The following is a 15,672-nucleotide window of genomic DNA, read 5'->3' as shown; positions in this document are numbered from 1 at the left end:
TGCACTGTCTGATGCTGACATGTTCTGAGTGTGTAGAGGCCGTGCACTGTCTGATGCTGACATGTTCTGAGTGTGTAGAGGCCGTGCACTGTATGATGCTGACATGTTCTGAGTGTGTAGAGGCCGTGCACTGAGTGATGCTCACATTCTGAGTGTGTAGAGGCCGTGCACTGTCTGATGCTGACATGTTCTGAGTGTGTAGAGGCCCTGCACTGTCTGATGCTGACATGTTCTGAGTGTGTAGAGGCCGTGCACTGTCTGATGCTGACATGTTCTGAGTGTGTAGAGGCCGTGCACTGTCTGATGCTCACATTCTGAGTGTGTAGAGGCCGTGCACTGTCTGATGCTGACATGTTCTGAGTGTGTAGAGGCCGTGCACTGTATGATGCTGACATGTTCTGAGTGTGTAGAGGCCGTGCACTGTATGATGCTGACATGTTCTGAGTGTGTAGAGGCCGTGCACTGTCTGATGCTCACATTCTGAGTGTGTAGAGGCCGTGCACTGAGTGATGCTCACATTCTGAGTGTGTAGAGGCCGTGCACTGTCTGATGCTGACATGTTCTGAGTGTGTAGAGGCCCTGCACTGTCTGATGCTGACATGTTCTGAGTGTGTAGAGGCCGTGCACTGTCTGATGCTGACATGTTCTGAGTGTGTAGAGGCCGTGCACTGTCTGATGCTGACATGTTCTGAGTGTGTAGAGGCCGTGCACTGTCTGATGCTCACATTCTGAGTGTGTAGAGGCCCTGCACTGTCTGATGCTCACATTCTGAGTGTGTAGAGGCCCTGCACTGTCTGATGCTCACATTCTGAGTGTGTAGAGGCCCTGCACTGTCTGATGCTCACATTCTGAGTGTGTAGAGGCCGTGCACTGTCTGATGCTCACATTCTGAGTGTGTAGAGGCCGTGCACTGAGTGATGCTCACATTCTGAGTGTGTAGAGGCCGTGCACTGTCTGATGCTGACATGTTCTGAGTGTGTAGAGGCCCTGCACTGTCTGATGCTCACATTCTGAGTGTGTAGAGGCCCTGCACTGTCTGATGCTCACATTCTGAGTGTGTAGAGGCCGTGCACTGTCTGATGCTCACATTCTGAGTGTGTAGAGGCCGTGCACTGAGTGATGCTCACATTCTGAGTGTGTAGAGGCCGTGCACTGTCTGATGCTGACATGTTCTGAGTGTGTAGAGGCCGTGCACTGTCTGATGCTCACATTCTGAGTGTGTAGAGGCCGTGCACTGTCTGATGCTGACATGTTCTGAGTGTGTAGAGGCCGTGCACTGTATGATGCTGACATGTTCTGAGTGTGTAGAGGCCGTGCACTGTATGATGCTGACATGTTCTGAGTGTGTAGAGGCCGTGCACTGTCTGATGCTCACATTCTGAGTGTGTAGAGGCCGTGCACTGAGTGATGCTCACATTCTGAGTGTGTAGAGGCCGTGCACTGTCTGATGCTGACATGTTCTGAGTGTGTAGAGGCCGTGCACTGTCTGATGCTGACATGTTCTGAGTGTGTAGAGGCCGTGCACTGTCTGATGCTGACATGTTCTGAGTGTGTAGAGGCCGTGCACTGTCTGATGCTGACATGTTCTGAGTGTGTAGAGGCCGTGCACTGTCTGATGCTGACATGTTCTGAGTGTGTAGAGGCCGTGCACTGTCTGATGCTGACATGTTCTGAGTGTGTAGAGGCTGTGCACTGACTGATGCTGACATGTTCTGAGTGTGTAGAGGCCGTGCACTGTCTGATGCTGACACGTTCTGAGTGTGTAGAGGCCGTGCACTGTCTGATGCTGACATGTTCTGAGTGTGTAGAGGCCGTGCACTGTCTGATGCTGACATGTTCTGAGTGTGTAGAGGCCGTGCACTGTCTGATGCTGACATGTTCTGAGTGTGTAGAGGCCGTGCACTGTCTGAGCCCTCATTACGTTATCCTGTGTAGCACCCGAAACAACTGCGCGAGGCAGGAGCACCAGCACCCCCATTTCACAGATAACGAGACTGAGGCACGGAGAAGTCAGGAAATGCCGCACAGAATGGCTCAGATGGGGTTAGGACTGAGTTACTGGACTCCAGCGCTCATCATCCTGGTCACCAAGAAAGCAATCCACATTTTCCCAAACTTACTTCACTAGGAAACCTTTTTGCACAAAGCACCTCCCAGGCTGAGGGCGCCTGGAAGGTGTAACCGTAGCCAGGTGTTGGGGTTTGATTCTGGTTCTGCCCCTTGTGGTCACGTGACCTCAGGTCGCTAGCCTCTCTGGGCCTCAGTTGCCTTACGTGTCAAGTGGGGACAATATTATTTTCCTGATAGACACAACACCAAGTTGAATTGCCTAATGCATGACAAACAGCATGACACTGGCCCTATGCACATAAGTGTTCAGTAAGTGCCAGCTGCTGGCATTAGTCCAGGGCTCTGTAAATGAGGATTAGCACTCGGAACTGAGTCAGTATCTGTGTTTGTATTAGTGTTAAAAAGGCAGAGAGGGAGCTGTCCTCCTGTCCTACTCCTCATGTCCCTAGGAGTACAAGGAGCCATGGAACTTCCTTACCGTGGTTACCATGGGCATGTCCTTCCTGATAACACTGTCATAAGACAGATTAACCCTAATCTGTCTGAGATTACAAAGCCTCAAAACTACCCCTATTAAAATGACTTGCCATAAAACCCTCAAACAAGACCAAACATCACACAGTTAATCCCCCTACTTTCCTCCCAATCACTGGCACATGACAGAAGTAACTGCATTTCTATGATGGAGCTCAGGACACTCACCCGGAACTTCTGATTGATGGGGTAGATGACTTTTGCCTTCAGGGCAAATGCTGTGACATTGCTGTTGGAAGGTGGCTCACATTCCTGGGAGGGAAAGACACAAACGGCATGGGAAACTTTCTGTAAAATGAAGGATAAGTTGTCAAGTTTTTCCAATATGCCACATCCCATTTGTAATAGCAGCCTCAGAAAGGGACCATGATAGGCACATTTAGATTCATATTAGCTCTTCCTTGCCAGAAGGAAAATGAGTGGATGGGTCGACAAACAGATGGATGGGTGGGTGAATGAATGGATGAGTGGGCAGATGAATAGATAGGTAGATGGATGGATGGGTAGGCAGATGGATAGATGGGTGGGTGAATGGATGGGTAGACAGAGAGACAAGTGGATGGATGAATAGGTAGACAGATGGATAGATGGGTATGATGGATAGATGGATGGATGGATGGATGGATGGATGGATGGATGGATGGATGGATGAGTAGACAGATGAGTGGATGGATAGGTATACAGATGGATAGATGGGTGGATGGACAGATGGGAAGACAAATGAATAGATGAGTGAATGAATGGATGAGTGGGCAGATGGATAGATGGGTGGATGGATGGAAGGATGGATGGGTAGAGAGATGGCTGGCTGGCTGGCTGGCTGAATGGGTGGATGGTTGGGTGGGCAGATGGGTGGATAGATGGATGGATGGATGGATGGATGGATGGATGGATGGATAGGCAGATGGATGGGTGAATGAATGGATGAGTGGGCAGATGGATAGATGGGTAGATGGATGGATGGGTAGAGAGATGGCTGGCTGGCTGGCTGGCTGAATAGGTAGACAGATGGATAGATGAGTGGGTGGATGGTTGGGTGGGCAGATGGGTAGATGGATGGATGGATGTGTGGATGGATGGATGGATGGATGGATGGGCAGATGGATGGGTGAATGAATGGATAGGTGGGCAGATGGATAGATGGGTGGATGGATGGGTAGACAGATGGATGGATGGATGGATGGATGGGTGAATGGATGGATGAACAGGTAGACAGATGGATAGATGAGTGGGTGGATGGATGGGCAGACAGATGGATAGATAGATGGATAGATGAATAGGTAGACAGATGAATAGATGGGTGGGTGGGTGGGTAGACATAGATGGATGGGTGGATGGATGAACAGGTAGACAAATAGATAGATGGGTGGGTGGATGGATGGGTAGACAGATAGATGGATGGGTGGATGGATGAATGGGTAGACAGATGGATGGGTAGATGGATAGATGGATGGATGAATAGGTAGACAAATGGATAGATGGGTGGGTAGATAGATGGGTAGACAGATAGATAAGTGGATGAATGAAGAGGTAGACAAATGGATAGATGGGTGGATGGATAGATGGATGGGTGGATGAACAGGTGGGTGGGTGGGTGGATGGACAGCCAGATGGATGGGTGAATGAAAAGGTGGAGAGATGGACGAGTAGATGAAAAAATAGATGGATATATGAACAGACGGATGAACAAACAGAGGAGGCTATCAAAAGAGAACGGCACAATGTCAATTTAATCAAAATGCTTCAGCTTTGGAAAAAATAAGGATTTGAATAACTTGAGAATAATTGACAAGAGAGTCTCCTAAAGAATTAGGAAAAGCAAACATACAAAATAATTTTAGCATTGCCACAGGTATAAGCACATGCGGTAATATTCACACAAGACTTGGAATTAGATCCTTAAACAAAAGTAAGTGGTTGGGCAAGTCTTCTAACTTCTCCGAATCTTAGTCTTCCCAGATAGTAAATCAGCAGAGGATCTGCCCTCAAGGACCACATACATAAAGTACCATGCTGAGTTGCTAGAATAGAGAAGAAACAATCAGTGGGCCGCTGTGTGTAGTGGTCTAACACACCACTGTCAAATACTACTCTGGAATCACCTCCCCTGAATCAATAAAAAGTTGGATGGGCTGAGCGCAGTGGCTCATGCCTGTAATTCCAGCACTTTGGGAGGCGGAGGAGGGTGGATCACGAGGTCAAGAGATCGAGGCCATCCTGGCCAACATGGTAAAACTCCATCTCTACTAAAAATACAAAAATGAGCAGGGTGTGGTGGCACATGCCTGTAGTCCCAGCTATTCGGGAGGCTGAGGCAGGAGAATCACTTAAACCTGGGAGGCAGAGGTTGCAATGAACCGAGATCCCCCAACTGCACTCCAGCCCAGGCAACATAGCAATACTCTGTCTCAAAAAATAAAAAATAAAGAAGCTGGATGAACTTATCCGTGGCCTTCCCCACATCCCCACATCGTCTCCGTCTCTCTCCTGTTGGGTCATCCCCACCCCACCACTGCACTCTGCAAAGTCAGTGCTGAAACAATGCTTTGGAAACAACCAGAGAGTGAATTAACATAAGCAGACAGAAAGCCCAGAGCCTGGCGCTGCAGACCATAAAAAATCTTTTCTGAGCAATTCCGAGCACACCGATGGAAGACAACTGCACGTGCGTCTGTTCCAGTGCTTCTCAACCACGTCTTGAAGAGCAAGCTCCATCACCACGGCCAATTTCCAATCACAAAGTTCACCTTGGAATAAGATACCCTATTGTGGGCAACACAGAAGGATGGATCACTTGCTTCTAATTTGGGGTGCTGACACAGCCCCCACTGAGCCAGCACTGTGGCCTAGGGATGTGGGGAGAGGGGATAAGGAAGAATAGCTAGTGCATGCTAGGCTTAATACTTAGGCGATGGGTTGATCTGTGCAGCCAACCACCATGGCACACGTTTACCTATGTAACAAACCAGCACATCCTGCACATGTAACCCGCAGCTTAAAATAATGTGTCCAAGGAGAGCTGCACCTTGATGCCCTGTGAGCAACACGGGAGGGAAGCTGCACACCAGGGGCTCCAGTTCTTGTCATTTCTCTAACTCACAACTCACAAAAGACTTGAGTGGCAAGAATCGGGGAAGACCCTTCCTTACATCTTATACAAAATTAACTCAAGATGGATTAAAGACTTAAATGTAAAACCCAAAACTATAAAACCTCAGGATAAAATCTGGGCAATACCATTCAGGACACAGGCACAGGCAAAGATTTCATGACAAAAACGCTAAAAGCAATTGCAACAACAGCAAAAATTGGCAAATGAAATCTGATTAAAGAGCTTCTGCACCGCAAAAGAAACTATCATCAGAGCGAAGAGACAACCTACAGAAGGGGAGTACATTTTCTCAATCTGTCCGTCTGACCAGGGTCTAATATCCAGAGTCTACAAGGAACTGAAACGAATTTACAAGTTAAAACAACTCCATTAAAAAGTGGGCAAAGAACACGAACAGACACTTCTCAAAAGAAGATATTCATGCGGTCAATAAACATATGAAAGAAAGCTCAACATTACCGATGATTAGAGAAACGCAAATCAAAACTACAAGGAGACACCATCTCATGCCAGTCAGAATGGCGATTATTAAAAAGTCAGGAAGCAACAGACCTTGGTGAGGCTGTGGAGAAAAAGGAAAACTTTTACTATTGGTGGGACTGCCAATTAGTTCAACCATTGTGGAAGACAGTGTAGTGATTCCTCAAAGACCTAGAAGCAGAAAGGCCATTTGACCCAGCAATCTCATTCCTGGATATATATGCATGTGTATGTCCACTGCAACACTATTCACAATAGCAAAGACATGGAATCAACCCAAATACCCAGCCATGATAGACAGGATAAAGAAAATGTGGTACATAAACCCTAAGAAATACTATGCAGCCATAAAAAGAAACAAGATCATGTCCTTTTCAAGAGCATAAATGGCTGGAAGCCATTATCCTCAGCAAACTGACACAGGAACAGAAAATCAAACACCGCATATTCTCACTCATAAGTAGGAGCTGACCAATGAAAACATGTGGGCACATTGGGTGGGGGGAACAACACATACTGGGGCCTGTTTGGGGGCAGGGGCAGGGAGAGGATCAGGAAGAAGAGCCAGTGCATGCTGGGCTCAATGCCTATGGGCTGATCTGTCCAGCAAACCACCACACCTTTACCTATGTAACAAACCTGCATATCCTGCACATTGTATCCCACAACTTAAAATAAAAGTTGAAGAAAAATAAACAAAAAGGTCTCAAGAAAAAGAAAAAAAAGAACAGGGGAAGACCACCGACATATGCTATCTCCCTAAGCTTCCAAGGACCCTGCCACAGAGGTCACTGTCTCCACTTCCAGACAGAGAAGATGAGCCACAGAGAGGTAAAGCCACATGCCTAAGGCCACGCAGCCAATCATCACTAGAACCGGGATCTGAACTCAACTTTGCCGGCTCCAGGTCTGCCCTCTAGCTGAGGCCATGCTGGCTCTGTCAACACAATGCAACTCAGAGCAAGACTAAGTGCCATGGAGCGTAAAGGGAAGTGGGGGTTCAAGGAGAAGGCCTCTGGGCTTGGCTTCACCATGCTCAGGAACCTACATCAGTTACTGAGGTACAGTGTACTCTGACATCCCAAGTCCCCACATCCAACTGACCACGAATCCCATCAACTTGACCTCCCAAATCTCTCTGGAATCCGTGGCCCTGGCCTAGGCCTCCGTCACATTTACCCTGAAGGGCTGCAATCGCTCCCTTAGCAGCTCCTCATCCATGTACTGAGAGGGTCTACCCTGTCCAGCCACCTATGCACGCTTGCCCAATTAATTACCACACATCAGGCAGCTTGGGGAGGTGCAGACTATTATTATCATGCCTACCTTATTATGGTGGGGCAAACTGAGGCTCAGAGGTTAACATCTTCCAATTCATTCTCCACATAGAAATCAAATTATCTTTTAAACATAAATTTCCATCAATGTGCCTCTTAAAACCCTTCCTGGCCTCCCTCTGACCTGAGGGTACAGAGCCTGGTCTGCTCTCAACCCCCTGCATTCTGGCCCACTTTCCACTTGAAGTTTTGTCAGTGAACAAGGAATGGCTCATGCCTATAATCCCAGCACTTTGGGAGGCCGGGACAGGCAGATCACAAGGTTAGGAGTTCAAGACCAGCCTGGCCAACAAGGTGAAACTCCATCTCTACTAAAAAAAAAAAAAAATTAGCCAGGCATGGTGGCATGTGCCTGTAATTCCAGCTACCTGGGAGGCTAAGGTAGGAGAATCACTTGAACCCAAGAGGTGAGGTTGCTGTGAGTTGAGATCAGAAATGAAGAAGAAGAAAGAAGAAAGAAGAAGAAGAAAAGGATGTTGGTACAGGGCCCACCAGAGATCTGTGAGGGCAGAACCTGGGGATGGAGGAGCCGCGGAATGGGCATCAGGAACACATCCCGGCTGGCGGGAAGCCTCCACCTGACCCATCTACCTGCAGACTGCAACCCCTGCAGGGCCAGCCCACGGACGGTCACGGTCTTTGCCAGGGCATAAAGGACCAGGAGCATGTGATACCTGAAACCAGGGAAGGAGCAGGCTCTGCTCCCTCAACAGGAGCCACTACCTTTAGTTTTTTAGAGCACGCCTCATTAAGGTCACGTGTCTTCCAAATCCAGAGTCTCCCCAGCTGAAGCAATACCATTATTTAGAAAATTGGTTGTAGCAAAATATACAAGGTAAAACTTCTTCAGCTGAAGCAATGCAATTATTCAGAAAATTGGTTAAAGTATAATTGCAGGAAAGGAACAGCCATTTCTGTCATCAACATAAAGGGGTTCTTTTCAGAAAATGCGTAAATGCATCCTTAAAGGCTCCACCCACTCTCCCTCCCTCCAAAGCAAAGGAATGGGATGGAGGGACCGAGGCTGTGGAGTGGCATGCCTCAGAGCCTTCTGGAATTTTCTGTTTTCAGCTGAGATGAGTTGTTCATCAAACAAAGGTCACCCAAGGCATGACGGGAACCACCAAGCCCTGGTTTTCTGGGCACTAGAGGAAAGAAAGTTGTAGCTCGACCCACTGGGCCAAAGCAGTCCTGGCCACGTATTTTGACAAGCTCAGTCTGCAAAAAGCCAAGAGCATTCTGACAAGCCAGCCACTGGAACAAGTAGATCTTTCACTTAACCCTTGGCAATTATTAGCTTGATAATGGGCATCTGCTAGGTGTAGCTGAATAGTGAACAGCTAAGAGATTACCAGGCAGAAAAAAAATAAGTTGACAGCGGAATAGAAAGACTTAGGACTCCCTGCAAACACTGATTGAGCACCTGTTCTGTGGCAGGAACACTTACATGCATTAACTCAGCCCCGGGTGACTCCAGGATTGCAGGCATAGGGGAGTACCATCACTGCTGTCCTTTTAAGTAAGAAACTTGAGGCTCAGACAGGTTACACTTCCCGCCCAACGCCACACAGCAGACACGTGGCCGAGCTGGGACTGGGTTCCAGGATTCTAGGTCCGAAGGCCAGCTTGTTTCCATCACATTCGAGGCTGCCCTATGTGTGAACAGTGTTGTTTAGCAGCTTTTCTGAGATTTAATTCACACACCCTGCAGTTCACTCATGAAAGTGTAAGATTTCATGGTTTTCAGTATCTTCAGATATGTGTAGCCGTCACTATAGTCAACCTGACTGATTGATTTTTTTGAGACAGAGTCTTGCTCTGTCACTCAGGCTGCACAATCCTGGCTCACTGTGACCTCCACCTCCTGGGTTTAAGCAATTCTCCTGTCTCAGCCTCCCAAGTAGCTGGAAATACAGACACACCCCACCACGTCTGGCTGATTTTTGTATTTAGCAGAGATGGAATTTCACCATGTTGGCCAGGCTGGTCTTGAACTCCCAACCTTAAGTGATCTGCCCACCTCAGCTTCCCAAAGTGCCGGGACTTCAGCCATAAGCCACCGTGCCCAGCCTATCGTCAACTTTAGAACACTTTCATGGCATCAAAGAGAAACCATGTCCTCTTTTCACTGTCACCCCATTCCTCCCCTTCCTCTGTTCCAGCCCCTGGAAACCACTAATCTACTTTCTGTCTGTATAAATCTTCCTGTTCTAGACATTTCACAGGAATGGGATTGAAACCAGGTTTTTTCTTCAGCGCCGGTGAGGCACAGCTTCCCTGAGAGAACGCTGTGGGTTTTTGGCTTCCAACCTTTTAAAGAATAAGCGGTGGGGCCACTGCAGATGCACCAGATGCTTCGAAAAGTAAATACTGGACCCAGGAAGTGTTGCAGAAAGGTGGTTTTACTTAGGTAGAGAAGAGAGAAGAAGAGAAAGGCTTCTACAAAGAGTATGGAAGGGGACTCTAGAGGGGAAATTCCAGAGGGAGCTCTCACCATGTGGAAGGGGATTCCAGAAAGCTGGAAATTTGGCACGGGTGAAGGAGCAGGGGAATTTATCCTGGGAGAAATTCCCACCTTCCTAAGTTCCTCTGGCCAATGAAAGGAGTTCCTTTAAACTTCTGCTGGGGTGACTGACTCTTAGTTTCTTCCCATGTCCCCAAAATTTAAACATAAACCGTTAAATTTCTCGGAGGGAGAGAGATGAGAGGGGTGCAAGGCGCTGGGAAACTTTTGCCCTTAAAACTTCGCCCCCTCATGGACCTGGAAAGAGAACAGATTCCCTCAGGATCCTACAACGTGTGGTCTTTTGTGAATGGCTTTTTTCATTTAGTGTATTTTCCAGGTTCATCAGCCCTTCATTTTTTTATAGCCAAATAATCTTCCAATGTCTGCAAATACCACATTTATTTTTCTAGTTGTCAGTCAAGGGACATTTGGGTTGTTTCCACATTTTAGCTATTGTGAATTGTGTTGCTTTGAACATGTGTGTACAAGTTTTTGTGTGGACACCTGTTTTCACATGTGAGCAGATTCTAATAATGTGAGAGGGCAGGACAGAGGCAGAGCAGTAGAGAGAGAGAGAGCAATGAGGGGAAGAGAGACACAAAGACAGGGAGACGCTGTGCACCTGCAGGCTCACATACTGTCACAAGACGCACACACAGAGACCCACAGAGGGAGTGACGGACTGGGACATACACATACACGGACACACGTGGAGAGGCAAACACAGTGTCAGAGAAGCATAGAGCACATCCAAACAGGTGCTCAGTGTTTGCAGGGAGCCCTCAGTCTTTCTACCTCACTGTAAGGTTAACTCTTTTTTTCCTGCCTAGTAATGTCTTACCTGTTCACTATTCAGCAACACCTAGCAGATGCCCATTATCAAGCTAATAATTACCACAGGTTAAGTTAAAGATCTGCTCATTCCAACTCATCTCCCACAACAGGACAGCAACAGAGGCTTCCCTACGTCTCCCTGGCTCCATGTCAGCCAAGGGCAGTGAGGTGCCCCCACTCCACGGGATCCCGCCAGCACAGGAGGGAGACCCAGGACTGCCACAAAAGCCGACTGTAAAGCTTAACTAGAAGCTGAGCCCTACTAAATTCAGACCTTCAGGGAAATCTGTTTTGAAATCCCCAACCCACTTTCTTCCTTGGTAAGCTGAGGCTGTGGAATGGAATGGAACAGGATGGAAAGGGGAAGAGGCTGGGAGTCAGGTGTGGGGATGCAGCACTCCCAAGCAGGGGCTTGGCAAACCTAAGGACAAATATCAGCTTGGCCACTCCCCAGCTGTGGGACTCAGGAAAGCAGACCACCTCTGAGCCTTGCTGCCTCATCTGGAGGATATAAATCAGATCAGCCTCACGTGGCTGCTGAGAAGGGCACAAGATCATTCCCGTGAGTGTTGGCATCACTCACAGGTGAGAGGTGTAAAACTGCCTGGCATGAGCAGATGTGAGGACATAATGCTAGTTCAATCTTTCCCCTTGTTCCAGAAGTCTGCAGTGCTTTCTAGGGGACAAGGAGGTGGCTAGAAATGTCACATCCTCTCCACCATGAGGCTCACCCAGAAAGCGATGTTCTGTGGATAGAGTAAGGGTTCCAGGAAGGCAGGGACAGGGATAATTTTCTGTAACATCTCTTCCAGAGGCCCAGCACTCCCACCCCTAGAGACTTACTTAAAGGAAGTAAAATGAAATGCAAGTAAACAGACGTATGCACCAAAGTTCATCGCAGCCTTATTCATCACGGCCAAATGCTGAAAACAGCCCAATCCACCAATGAAATACCCATCAAATGGCGAGCAAACAACATAGCATGGCACATCCACACAGTAGACTGCCACTGAGCAATAAACATGGGTGAATTACCGATACACACAACGAAAGGGAAACATCTCACGGCATTCTGTGGCGAGAACACAGGCGCAGAGCAGCACAATTCCATTTGCATGAGGTTCTAGAACAGCGAAACTGTCCCACGGAAATCCCAGGCACGGGTGCCTCTGAAAGTGTGTGGGAGTGGCCACTGACCAAAAAGGGGCACTAGAGGACCTGCTGGGTGATGAAAAGATTCTCAATGGGGGTATTAGTTCCAAGGTGTACGCAATTGTCAAAACTCATCAAACTGTAAAACTTAAAGCCTGTGCATTTGACTGTAAATTATGCCTCAAAAAAAGCAGGCGATTGGGAAAACGTACCTGTCAGAGGCTTGTCTACATGATACCCGGCTGCCAGGGGGGACACCCTCCCTCCCACGGGTACTCTACAAACAAACACCAACACCAAGCTTACATCAACAGCTTCCTCGTCCTTCGGCATCTGCATTTCTCTCTTCCTCCTCCTCGATGGGGAGCCAGTTTCCAAGGGGGTCTGTGCATTAGACTCCAAATTCCTGAGCAGATTTTGAGTGTCATCTTTCTAAAACCGGAAGGCCAGGAGTTGGGGGTGGATAGAAACACAACATTGATGTCAGTCAGCCTCGTCCCCACTGTGACTTTGCCAGTCAACTCCCCCAGTCCAGTGGCCACTTCCACCTGCCTCCGCGCTTCTACACAAGCTTGTCCCTCTGTGTGTGACGCCTCCTACCCCACATGGGGTCTGCTACAGGTCCTTCAAGACTACACAGATGTCCCCCTAATCCCTCCAGCATGCCCCATCTCAGTGCACCCTCAGGACTCGGAGCAAGATGCAGAGCAAAGCTCATTCCATTTTTCTTCTAGGTTGAGGTCCCCGCTGGACTGGGAGTTCCTTGGATTTAACAACTAAGCATGGGAAATGGCACATGCATATTAATTTTCTTGTTGATTTTGATCACTCTATTTAATGTTTTTTAAGAAAATATGTCAGGTGACCTTAAGTTATAGAATAGTCTCTATTCTGAACTACAATGGGTGCTCATGATTTATGGATTCTGTATTTGCCAATTCCTGTAGTTGCTAAAATTTACTTAAGACCCCAAACCAATGCTCATGGGTCTTTCACAGTTATTCATGGATACATGCAGAGCCTGAAAAATCTGTGTTGCCCAGTGTGCACATGCTCAGCTGAGATGGAACAAGGCAGGACTCTGCCTTCTTATCTCTGCTCTCAGGCTATAAACAGACATCCTGTTCATACTCTAGTACCACAGTGTTTGCATTTCTATGCTTTTTCTTGGTGGTTTTACTGTTTAAAATAACCACCACCAAACATAGTGCAGTAGTGCTCTCTAGTCTCCTGAAACACTAGAAGACTATGACATGCCCTTTGGAGAAATGGCCGTGTTACAGAAGCTTCATTCAGGTATGAGTTACAATGCTGTTGTCTGTGAGTCCCATGTTAATAAATCAAAGATATGTATTAAATAAGATATCTTTAAACAGAAACATACATAAAACAATGCTATGTATTGACTGGTTAATGGAAATGTGACCAGAGGCTTGTAGGAACCTAACGCTGTTTTTCCCTTAGGAACAATAGTTTGGTGTTTACTAATGCTGTGTTGTCAGCGAGTTTATAGAACATAACTACCACAAATAAAGAGAATAAACTGTATTTAAAATTCTGTTACCCCAGACACTTACCATCTTCCTTTTAATCACTGGCTGCTCATGAATTTAATCTCTGAACTAAAGAAATATCACCAGTTTGTCACTGAGTTAATCCACTACTATTATCGAGCATCTGCTTTGTGTCAAGACTTGTTCTAGGTACTGGGACTAGAGTAATGAACAAAATACACAGCTTCTGCTTTTGTGGCATTAACATTGCAGTGAGAGAAGAAAGATGCAAACACATTAAAAAAACACATAGTAAGTCAAGGACGATCCATGTTCTAGAGTAACAGTGGAGGCTGGGAAGGATGCTGGGAGGCAAAGTCTCTCTGAAGGTAATGTAAAAAAAGACAAAGAGATGGGAAGTGAGAGAGGAAGACTAAGATTAGAAGCCCAATTCAACCTAAAAAAAATGATAGGAGTTTCTGGAAGAAGAGAACTCCTTTGTCCAGAAGGAAAGAATCATCAAAGGAAAAAGCAAGAAAGTGATCTGGATCGAAAGGACATTTCAAATGGCTGGCACTGCAGATGACAAACCACTTCCACCAAGACCATCCTGGCACAATTTCATTTACTAGGAGCAAAGAAAAGTTTCTTTAAGATTCTACAGAGGGCTGGGCATGGTGGCTCAAGCCTGTAATCCCAGCACTTTGGGAGGCTGAGGTGGGTGGATCATGAGGTCAAGAGATCGACACCATCCTGGTCAACATGGTGAAACCCCGTCTCTACTCAAATACAAAAAATTAGCTGGGCATGGTGGCTCGTGCCTGTAATCCCAGCTACTCTGGAGGCTGAGGCAGGAGAATTGCCTGAACCCAGGAGGCGGAGGTTGTGGTGAGCCGAGATTGTGCCATTGCACTCCAGCCTGGGTAACAAGAGTAAAACTCTGTCTCAAAAAAAAAAAAAAAAGATTCTACAGAGGAGCTAAAGGAAAAGAGGTTTTGTGTAATTTTGTGTAAAGTATCAAGGATCAGAATAGAATCAGTTTTCTCAACAGCAACAGTGGAAGTTACGAGATGAAGCAGGGCCCCACTCCGCTCCTTTTCAGGTGCCTGCAAATCCCCTGACCTAAGCATGCAAGTATCAAAAAATCCTGACTTTCTTCAAGAGAAATTATCAGCAACTTGATAAGCAAGAAGGTAACAGCAGCTTAAAACAATGGCCAAGGAAGTTAGAGTCGGGAGATATTTGGTTTCCCTACAGAAAGTAAAGATAACATATCAACATATGTCTCTGAGTCGTTTTCAGGAACCTGGACCCACATCATTTGGATCCACCCTGAGGAACCACGGCTAAGGTGCTCTGCTGCCCCTTCTCTGAGATCTAAACTCTGAGCACCATTCTTTGTTCGAAAGTTCTTCCTGGGGGACTCAGAGAAAGTCATGCCCAGGAGCCTGAGCTAACATTCTTTTCTGCTGAACCCACATTTTAAAACAGAGCTTCTCTTCCTTGACAAAAATCGCAAATCAGAAAAATCTTTGAATCTACCTCTGCAAGTCTCCACTTCAAGATGTCCCATCCTTTTAGGCCGAAAGCAGCTGTAACCTCCATGTATTGATTTAAGATTTTCCCTGTAACTTCTGCTTTCCTGAAATTTACCTTTGCCTTTAAAAACTCTCAGCTGCAAGTCATCAGGGAGGTCAGGATTTGAGCATGGGCTGCCTAGTCCTCCTGGCTTTGTGTTCTGTCAATGAACACCTGCCTTTTTACCACTGCAAAACCTCAGTGTGGCAATCTGGTCTTACTGTGCCAGGTGGGTAGTACCCAGTTTAGTTCTACAGTAGTTAGAAGACAATGAAAAAATGCCTCCAAAATTCTGGCAGGAAATTATTTCCAACCTAATTATTCTAACCAAAGTAAGCATAAAGATAGAAGAATATATTTTCAGAAATAGAAGTCCTCAAAAGAGTTGCATCCATCCCTTTTTAAAAAGGCTACTGAAGGATGTGCTCCAGGCATGCAAGAAAATTAGCTAAAGAAAGGGGAGTGCAGGGGAATCCCTGAAAGAGGATTCAACCCAGGAGAATTGTGAGAAAGTTCCAGCATGATGAGTAGCTGCTTCTCAAACTTTAAGAACATGTCAATCACCAGGAGGGCTTA

The 15,672-nt window shown here is 46.8% G+C and overlaps 1 protein-coding gene across 10 annotated transcripts in view; it reads right to left on the bottom strand.

Moving 5' to 3' along the window:
* The window catches only part of EVC (EvC ciliary complex subunit 1), a 105,255-nt gene that overhangs the window by 82,850 nt on the left and 6,733 nt on the right, over positions 1–15,672 (bottom strand). For 8 of the 10 annotated variants that reach the window (XM_078367542.1, XM_078367543.1, XM_078367541.1 and 5 more), the window contains exons 2-3: positions 12,332–12,457; positions 2,773–2,856 (exon numbers count right to left, since the gene is read on the bottom strand). In XM_078367542.1, coding sequence (XP_078223668.1) covers positions 2,773–2,856; positions 12,332–12,364 — 117 coding nt within the window. In that variant the 5' untranslated portion in view covers positions 12,365–12,457. Of the gene's footprint in view, positions 1–2,772; positions 2,857–8,980; positions 9,186–12,331; positions 12,458–15,672 lie in introns of those variants that run through there. The other 2 variants (XM_078367540.1, XM_035294095.3) reach the window with 2 other exon arrangements.

Source organism: Callithrix jacchus, chromosome 3 (assembly GCF_049354715.1).
Source record: "Callithrix jacchus isolate 240 chromosome 3, calJac240_pri, whole genome shotgun sequence".
NCBI classification, from domain to species: domain Eukaryota; kingdom Metazoa; phylum Chordata; class Mammalia; order Primates; family Cebidae; genus Callithrix; species Callithrix jacchus.
Note: the sequence above shows the minus strand (reverse complement) of the source record. Positions and strands in the feature narration are given on the sequence as shown.